This window comes from Liolophura sinensis, chromosome 3 (genome assembly GCF_032854445.1).
Source record: "Liolophura sinensis isolate JHLJ2023 chromosome 3, CUHK_Ljap_v2, whole genome shotgun sequence".
Lineage (NCBI taxonomy): Eukaryota > Metazoa > Mollusca > Polyplacophora > Chitonida > Chitonidae > Liolophura > Liolophura sinensis.
The window spans coordinates 20,626,857-20,636,998 of NC_088297.1; the positions used below are offsets into that span (position 1 = coordinate 20,626,857).

Sequence of the window (10,142 nt, forward strand, 5' to 3'; positions counted from 1 at the left end):
TCACCGGCACGTGGTGTTTCGTGTTGTGGAATGAGGTCATTTTTCCCTCTTGTATGCGCGAGTAAAGTTGAAACTTCCTGTGTTGTGGCGCGAAAACATCACAGGGAGGTGGGACTTCGTTGTCGAGAAGCGCAAGGCTAGAATGTATCAGTCCACTTGAGGGTATTTGTTATTTCTTCTTTAAATAACGCCCTTCGAAAAGAGAGATCATGGCGTCGTCACCTACCAGCGGTAAACGAAAAGCGTAAGTTTGTATTTTGTTCATTTCGTCCGACGAACGGTGATGGTGTTATCATTTCGTGTCGTGTCATTAGGCCCAGTGTCGGAGAAGTCCGCTTCGGACTGTGGCTGTCAAAAGTTCAATGAGGCATGACGTTGAGGTCATTACCCCGTGTCCCAGTCTTAAACTGCCTGCAGGTCAAACGCAAAAGCGACATTATTTGTTTTGAAGGGAAATTATCCAAAGGTTTAATTGGTGTTATAATCGGCAGTCTAGTTCATTTGAGTTAAACGTCGAGGTCTATTTTCCACGATTTCTGATATTTACCTGCCAGAAATCGATTAAAAGAGACCTCAACTGAAATATAACTGAACTAACTGCTGTGATGAATTTATCTGAATAACTTCTCTTGTCAAGTAATTAACCAAACTTACATATATCTGGCTCTTGTTTGAATTTAAAAATGCAAAACTATCCGCCTCATGATTTGTACACTGTTTTCACTGGAGGTCTGCCCGGTTTCCTCCCACCATAATGCCTTGCGCTGCTACATAAGTGAAATATTGTAAAATATGGCCTTAAACTCAGTCGAAGAAATAAATTATGCCTTTAATGCCACAAATTTTTCACTCGTATGACGGTGGTCTGGTGGATGGATGGAGGAAATGGCAGTGCTAAGAAAAACCATGGATCTTTGCCAGTTATCTAACAAAGTTCTTAAATGAGTAGAAGCAGTGGCCAAAACAGTGAGTGCTTAATATGAATAGGGGCCTCGGTGGCCCAGCTGGTTAGCGCGCTAGTGCAGCGTAATGATCCAGGAGCCTTTCACCAATGCGGTTGCTGTGAGTTCAAGTCCAGTTCATGCTGGCTTCCTCTCCGGTCGTAAGTGGGAAGGTCTGCCAGCAACCTGCGGATGGTCGTGGGTTTCCCCCGGGCTCTGCCCAGTTTCCTCCCACCGTAATGCTGGACGCCGTCGTATAAGTGAAATATTCTTGAGTACGGCATAAAATACCAATCAAATAAACAAATAAATTGATATGAATACGCTTTGGTCAGGGTGAAGGGCCTAACAGTTACAGCGTAGGTGCTAGTGCTGTTATACTGAAACAGTGTTTTTAAAGGAAAATACCTCCAAAAATCAAAGTAGGTATCACTAAATAGATCACGTGAAACTATACATAATATACTTTCATATATTTTTTTTAGGATTTTGTGAAAAGAGTTAAAGGTGCTCAAATATTGGAATTCTAAGGTGGGCTTTATGGACCATTCTATCAGAGGTTAGAAACTCTGAAATCACATGAAATTTTTTCAACTGTATTTATTTATTTATATGATTGGTGTTTTACGCCGTACTCGGGAATATTTCACTCATACAACGGCGGCCAGCATTATGGTGGGAGGAAACCAGGCAGAGCCCGAGGGAAACCCAAGACCATCCGCAGGATGCTGGCAGACCTTCCCACATACGGCATACATGCTGAACTTGAACTCATAACCACCGGATTGGTGAGGGGCTCTAGGGTCATTATGCTGCGCTAGCGCACTAACCAACTGAGCCACGGAGGCCCCTTTTTCTACTCTTATCACGACTCTACATGTTGGGATAACTCTTTTTACCCATAAGTGAAAGATTACTGAAATAATGTTACCCAAAATTCCTTTCTTCTGGTGAACTTCAGGGAAAAAAAATGATGTGATATCTGAGTTCCTAGATACTGTCAGCATGGCTCATAAAGCCCACCATAGAGGTGATGTGATATCTGAGTTCCTAGATACTGTCAGCATGGCTCATAAAGCCCACCATAGAGGTGATGTGATATCAGAGTTCCTAGATACTGTCAGCATGGCTCATAAAGCCCACCATAGAGGTGATGTGATATCTGAGTTCCTAGATACAGTCAATATGGCTCATAAACCCCACCACAGAGCTGATGTGATGTCAGAGTTCCTAGATATGGTCTGTATGGCTCATAAAGCCCACCATAGAGGTGATGTGATATCTGACTTCCTAGATACAGTCAATATGGCTCATAAACCCCACCACAGAGCTGATGTGACGTCAGAGTTCCTAGATACTGTCAGCATGGCTCATAAAGCCCACCATAGAGGTGATGTGATATCTGAGTTCCTAGATACTGTCAGCATGGCTCATAAAGCCCACCATAGAGGTGATGTGATATCTGAGTTCCTAGATACTGTCAGCATGGCTCATAAAGCCCACCATAGAGGTGATGTGATATCAGAGTTCCTAGATACTGTCAGCATGGCTCATAAAGCCCACCATAGAGGTGATGTGATATCTGAGTTCCTAGATACAGTCAATATGGCTCATAAACCCCACCACAGAGCTGATGTGATGTCAGAGTTCCTAGATATGGTCTGTATGGCTCATAAAGCCCACCATAGAGGTGATGTGATATCTGACTTCCTAGATACAGTCAATATGGCTCATAAACCCCACCACAGAGCTGATGTGACGTCAGAGTTCCTAGATACTGTCAGCATGGCTCATAAAGCCCACCATAGAGGTGATGTGATATCTGAGTTCCTAGATACTGTCAGTATGGCTCATAAAGCCCACCATAGAGGTGATGTGATATCAGAGTTCCTAGATACTGTCAGTATGGCTCATAAAGCCCACCATAGAGGTGATGTGGTATCTGAGTTCCTAGATACTGTCAGTATGGCTCATAAAGCCCACCATAGAGGTGATGTGACGTCAGAGTTCCTAGATACTGTCAGCATGGCTCATAAAGCCCACCATAGAGGTGATGTGATATCTGAGTTCCTAGATACTGTCAGCATGGCTCATAAAGCCCACCATAGGTTTCAAACATTTGAATGCCTTTCAAAACTCTTTAAAAAATCTGAAAAAAATGAATGAAAGTATTATGACTCATAGTTTTCAGGTATCTGTAAAATGAACCTTGCCTCATAGTTTAGCTCTCTTTTACTTTAAATATGATATTGTTCCACTGAAGTTTGCACTTAGCAGGTGTTTCATAAATCATACAGCAAAAACTCTTATTTATCCATTTAAATTTTTCAATTTAATACTTTTCAAATAATTTGCTGATTTTTGGGCATGTGAGTATTCTGTTGAAAGATTTTTTTTTCTCTCAAACTTTATCACACTGAAAATTATCTCAATTACTGTGAAAACCCCAAAATTGCTTAAACGGAGTGAACGCAAGCTGTTTTTAAGCAGATGACCTTAACTGTCTGTCAAGCCAACCTCCTATTGAGAAAGATGTTGATGCTTCTATGTGTGACAGTGTACAAAACACTAACTAATTTGTTCATTTCTAAAATAGATAATTAGAGTCTGTTTCTAATATCTGTTACCTTCGGTGACCTGTAATTGATTTGTTGAATTTTGTTCTTAATTACAGAGATTTGAAAGTTGTCATATTGGGAGATGCAGCTGTTGGCAAAACCACTTTGGTTCATCGCTATATCGAAGGAAAGTTTGAAGAAACAATAAGTGTAAGTGGTGAATTGCATGTTCTGGAAGACTGATAGGAAAGAACCAAAACAAAAGGTTGTTTTATTGCACTCCCTTCACAGAAGTTGATGAGGGGACATGATCATGATAGACTTGTAATATTGGGCTTTCAGGAGAGTTCTATTTTTGCATGTGGCTTTTTGTTTTTTTAAGTCTATCAACAATTGAAACATGGAGTCTCATTCCCACTGATCACCCTTGAATATTATTGTTTCCTTTACTGTTATTTTGTGTTGAAAATTGCTACGATGCTTCAGTTGCTAGAAAACATGAGATGTTGGTTCAGACTTAGCCTTGGACAGGCATTCCTAGAAATTCCCCAACTCCACCGTTCTTGTGGCCTTGGTGCCAGTAAGGCCTCAACAGCTTATTGTGTTATTGAGGTGGTCTTACATGAAGTTCCTTGACCATCACTTGCCTTCTACTAATATTTGACAATATATATAGGTATTCAGGAATTTTAGTTTCTTCAACTCATGAAATTGAAAAATGATGTCATATAAGCGAAATATTCTTGAGTACATGTACATCAGATAAATAAATAAATAAATGTTTCACAATATATTTTTGTTCTACAAAGTGGCACATGTCATTTTTACCTGTTAGTGTCAAGGTAGAGTGGTGGATACAACACTGTCAGGGGAAATATCATTTGTATTTGTGCTCCTTGTGATAAGGCAAGTACGGCTCACTCACTGCATACATGACACCGCTTTGGTGACCTAATGATTGGAGTGTCCACCTTGAAATCAAGTCTCCAGACTTACCAAAGTCATACCAAAGAGTACTAGTTGCTGCCTCGCATGGCGCTCATCACTGAGAGGTTAGAGGAAGGAAACAGGTCTGGTTGACCAGGTGTCAGTATGATGTGACTGGGTGGGGTGTCATGTCTGGTGTCTTCGGCATGATATTTCAGTAGCGGCAGCGCTTAGGGAGTGTGGACTTGCCCTACCACAAGATACAGACACCTAATGACTCCTCAGCGTCATATGACTGAAAAATTGTTAAGTATGGCATTAAATCTCAAGCATTCATTCATTCACTGCAGACATGACGGAGTTGTCTCCCATTCTGTTGTACTACTGAACTTCGCCATAGATTTCTCAGTTTATCTGTTTGTATGTGCTACATACAAAAGTAGTAAAACACATTATTCCCTGGTTTCCATACGATGTTTACAGAGGAATAAATAACGGCCTGAGGATTTGATTTATTTATTTGATTGGTGTTTTACGCCGTACTCAAGAATATTTCACTTATATGATGGCAGCCAGCATTATGGTGGGAGGAAACTGGGCAGAACCCGGGGCAAACCCATGGCCATCTGCATGTTGCTGAAAGACCTTCCAACCAAGCCAGCATGAGCTGGACTTGAACTCACGTTGCCCGCATTGGTGAGAGGCTTCTGGGTCATTACCCTGCGGTAGAGTGATAACCAAGTGAGCCACGGAGGCCCCCTTAAGCCTGAGGGGGCCTAAAACCTATAAAATGGATAATAAGTTTCAAGGACAGTTTTTTAATGTCCTCTCAACTGATTTGTATGTTTTCTCTCTAACAGACCATTGGAGCCTCTTTCTTTCTCAAGCAGTGGGGGCCGTACAATGTAGCTGTCTGGGTAAGCTATAAGCTACATGTACATTTATAACAAACATGTTTCTCACATGAACACGAGAAATCACCAACTTTGTTAACTTTTTCATCTCCGCTACTATCATTTAACTTCTTCATCATCATCACCGTCACTGTCAGTTGACATCTTTGTCAACTTCATCATCATCCGCAGCATCATCATCAGTATCTCTATCAGTTATTTTCAACATCAGCTTCATTATCAACATGGTTATCAATTAAATTGGTCATCTTCATCATCATGAACATCATTATTATCCACTTCATCAACATCACTCTCAGGAAAATGTCTACGACTTCGTTATCTCATAATCACCTTCACAATCTTTTTTTTTATGTTAAAAACAAGGATAAATCCAAAGTACCATTAAGAATGGTTTAAATAGAAAGGAAATTTGTTTTTTTTATTTATTAATTTGTACATGGATAATAAAATCAGTTTCAGTCGCACAATGATAATTACAATGGCAACGACACTGTGGTGGTTTTTGAAGGTTTGATTTGAATTCATGTGAGACTTCCCTAGTCTCTGTAAGTAAGAGTATAGTTTTGCTTTTAAGGCTTTCTGTTGAATACTTATGTTCTCCACAACTTTTGGCACAGGATACAGCAGGTGAGGAGAAATACTCTGGGCTCTCGTCATTTTACTGTCGTGGTGCTGGAGCAGCCATATTGGCGTATGATATCAGAGAAGGAAAGACATTTGAGTCGTTATGGTATGTATACATGTACATCTAATAATCTATAAAAGTTAACAAAAACATTTTCAGAAAGATAGGGATTAATGGCTAGAATAGTCAATGTGTTTGTTATTTGGCAATGATCAAATGTGCCCAGCCATTCAGTAACTAAAATGAAGTAACAAGTATGATATATAATATATATAAATATTTTATATTTTAACCTGCGCAATGATGGAATTTATTGATTTCCCGGCTGTTTGCAGGAACTTGGTGACATAAAGATGTGGCCGTTGTACCATTTGTAATCTTTCATTGAAGAATGCTTCCAGCTTCCCCCATCCATAAAACTGACAATGATTTAACTTAAATATTCCAGTTTCCTCCATCGGTGAAACCCAGGGGGATTTAACTTATGTATTCCAGTTTCCTCCATCTGTAAAACCCATGAGGATTTAACTTAAGTATTCCAGTTTCCTCCATCTGTAAAACTCATGAGGATTTACCTTGAGGGTACTAGTTTCCTCCATCCATAAAACTCATGAGGATTTAACCTGTGCATTCCAGTTTCCTCCCTCCATAAAACTCATGAGGATTTACCTTGAGTGTTGTGGTTTCCTCGATCCAAAAAACTCAAGAGGATTTACCTTGAGCATTCTGGTTCCCTCCATCTGTAAAACTCTTGAGGATTTTCCTTGAGGATTCCAGCTCCTTCCATCCATAAAACTCACTCCCACCCTCTATTTATTTATTTATTTAAGCGACTGTTGTTTAACATCAGGATCAAAGATTTTTCACTTACACCATGCCTGTCAGTTTTATGTGTAGAAAACCACAGAACATTGGGAAGTTACTGAGAAACTTTTCCAGTGTGTGACGACCATCATATTTGAGAAAAATTCTTTAGTATTGCATTAAATAAGACAAATAAATAAATTGAAACGTTTAAATATTATTTTTTTATTGCACTCTTGTGTCAAGGTTAACTAACCACACTCATGTTTCACTCATGACACATATTGAGATTCTTATTATTTAAATTCTTGTTCAAATAATTTAAATTCTTACTTTACTCAAATATTTAAATTCTTATATAAATGATCAAATTCTCAAATAAATGATTGAATTCTAATGTTAATATCTAGATCATTTTGTATGTATTTAAATTCTCACTTAAGTATGTAAATTTTTGTATAAGGGCACGATTCACTCCCCTGTTGGAAGCCGCTGATGAGAAGTGTGTTCGAGTTGTCGTGGGAACAAAATTAGACTTGGTCAAGCCAGGTTCAAGGGAGATAACCCTTGAAGAAGGGGAACACTTTGCCAGTGAAATCAACGAGCACATACCTAAAGACAGGCTGAAGCACATCCCTTATTTTGAGACGTCCAGCGTGACTGGGGAAAGCGTGGAGAAAATGTTTGAGTTTATTCTCGACTATTGCCTGCCACTGACAGAAGAAATGAAGCTATCAATGGAGGGAAACACCATTCATCTGAAAGATTCAAAGACAGATACTGTTAAGAAGAATGGATGTGCATGTTAGTTCAAGTGCACTGATATTTCGATCTTTTTTTTTCTTAGATGTGTTTATACATGTACATGTTGGAGCTTTGATAGTAGAATTAAATACATGTAGATCAAAACTGGCATAGCCACAGCCACACCATGTTTATTTCTCATGATCAAAATCCCAAATGTGTTTGGTGGATAGAAACATTTGGATGACCTCCCTTTATTGATGTCAAGTTTTTTAATTTTATTTTAATTATTTTTCTTTCATTTATAGGATATATATATTAGAACTTACATGTAGATGTATATGTAAATAGAAATCTTAGTGTATCCATCCCTGGTTGCTCATAGGCTGATATATTTTTTTTCCTTTTTTTGAAGTGAGCCAGAGATGGTCATATTTTCATGTCCATGAAGTCCTGAGCAATGACTGCATAATGCGACTTGTTATTTGGCATGTCATAATTTTTCTCATCCATTTTGCCCTTGAAAAAGAAGTTTTATAATTGTGCAGTGAAATTATATTTATGTAAATGTACCCTAATTCTTCTATAATTGGGGATAGTGCGAAAGTAAAATTTTATATTTCGTTACGAGCCGTTTGGAAAAGTAAATATATGAGTATGTTATTCATTAGATGGTCTGACCATGTGAGCAAGAAAGAAACTTATTATTCCAGCTACAATTACATATATACTGGCTAAAATGAGCAGGCCAGGTGTCCCAAAAATTAGAACAAATAGAGTATATTTTTGTTTTTGCATAATGATGCGTATTCTAGGTTCATTGGGTTTGCCCTAGCAATATACATTGGTAGGGAAAGTAAATAGAAATGTACTGCAGGGGTATATTACACAAGTAATCAGCACAAGTTGTTTTTTTTTTGTGGAGCAGGCTTGGTCTAAAAGTGCAAAAACTCCTCAAAATTAAAGCTGTGCACCTTAATCGGTGTTTACACCATGAGACTTGTTGCTACAAGATGTAGCCATCAATAAATAGCATGAGAACTGTCAATTAATAGGGGAGTTTTGAGTTGGAACACTTCTGTCGACAAAGGTAAAAACAGTCCTACCGTGTTATATGACTTGTGAAAAATGTTAGGCAAACTTTGTTGATATTAATTTACTGATCACCCACCTTTTCAATAGGCATATATGACATTTCTTTCCATTACAAACTTCTCAAGTTCCCAAACGTTTGGATTCTCAGTTTCTCCTTCTTTCATCTAATCTAAGTGACTTTTAATGACGTGTTTTTCAGACACCTGTGTTATAGTGAATGTGATCAAATGTAGTTGCCTAACATTTTTCACAGGTCACATGATACACGTGGACTTTTTCTACTTTCATCAATAAAAAATGTCAAACTCAAAACTCCCCTGTTTCATTTGAAAGTCATAATGGTAATAAGACAGAGTTGTCCTACATTTTCATTTCAGTAACCTTTTTTGCTGACTTCACCTTCATCAACACATTAAAACACAAAAGCTTAAAGCTGATGAAATTAGAACATGCATGTGTAGGGTTACAGGAAAGTATTTTTTTTTTTGTTACACATTAACTTTTATCTTTTATTGGCGTAAGTTTTACTTTGCTATATGCAGGGATCATTAAATAATGCCTTTTAGCCTAGTTAGGGCTGAGGTGGATATACTGTTTGCTGGTTGAGTCTTTTACACCAAGCTGTGGACATCTGCAAGACACTGCAGAATTTTTTTCATTTTTTTTTTACATTGCAGGATTTTTAAAATCTTTATTACATTGCAGGATTTTTTATTTTTTTTACATTGCAGGATTTTTTATTTTTTTTACATTGCAGGATTTTTTTTTTTTTTAAATTGCAGGTTTTATGAGTTATCATATGGCATTGTGACAACGGAGTGGTGTCCCTTGATAGTGCATTTCACAGAAAGATGGAGCAAATACTTGATGCTCAGCATGAGACGATATAGACTAAAATAATTTCAAACAGAGAGTTTCATGAAAAGTAATTTAGAGTAGACAAACTGGTATAACCCAATCAGATTTGCTTGTTGTGAGAGCTTGAAATGAGCTAAACAAGAAGGCATTGTGTAGCTCAGGTCATTAATGATGCACTGGGTCATTTGCATACGACTCTCCCACTCGTTGCCTAAATTGCGCACGTGCACTGTGAATCATGTCTCCTAAATGAGTTCAAATCTTGCACGCCATAATTCTACATTGAAAACTACGTTGAAGACACGTTGATGTTCCCCACCAGTCCTGGGGGTCTTGTTGGCAGAAAGAGGTTAACAGCTGTGGTCATGTGATGAAGCCATGCGGGTCAGCTTAGATGAGGATCAGTGTCGATCACTTCCCTTGTATCAATATGGTATACAGCTGTGGTCATGTAATAAAGCCATTCAGGTCAGCTTACATGAAGATCAGTGTTGATCACTTCCCTTGTATCAATATGGTATACAGCTGTGGTCATGCGATGAAGCCATTCGGGTCAGCTTACATGAAGATCAGTGTAGATCACTTCCCTTTGTATCAATATGGTATACAGCTGTGGTCATGTGATAAAGCCATTCAGGTCAGCTTAGATGAAGATCAGTGTAGATCACTTCCC

General features: G+C 38.4%; 1 protein-coding gene across 1 annotated transcript; it reads left to right on the forward strand.

The window, feature by feature from the left end:
- The first annotated feature begins 99 nt into the window (after positions 1 to 99).
- On the forward strand, positions 100 to 9,893 carry LOC135463613 (ras-related protein Rab-20-like). Its single transcript, XM_064740949.1, has 5 exons — positions 100 to 244; positions 3,616 to 3,709; positions 5,287 to 5,343; positions 5,961 to 6,073; positions 7,236 to 9,893. Exons 1-5 carry the CDS (start codon positions 210 to 212, stop codon positions 7,579 to 7,581), a joined length of 645 nt encoding a protein of 214 aa, XP_064597019.1. The 5' UTR covers positions 100 to 209; the 3' UTR covers positions 7,582 to 9,893.
- The last annotated feature ends 249 nt before the right edge of the window (positions 9,894 to 10,142 follow it).

Excerpts from the sequence above, each read along its gene's own strand:
- LOC135463613 (XM_064740949.1), top strand. The coding sequence starts at position 210 with ATGGCGTCGTCACCTACCAGCGGTAAACGAAAAGC. Across the intron at positions 3,710-5,286 it reads AGTTTGAAGAAACAATAAGT|ACCATTGGAGCCTCTTTCTT; the intron begins GTAAGTGGTGAA and ends TCTCTCTAACAG. Across the intron at positions 6,074-7,235 it reads AAGACATTTGAGTCGTTATG|GGCACGATTCACTCCCCTGT; the intron begins GTATGTATACAT and ends TTTTTGTATAAG.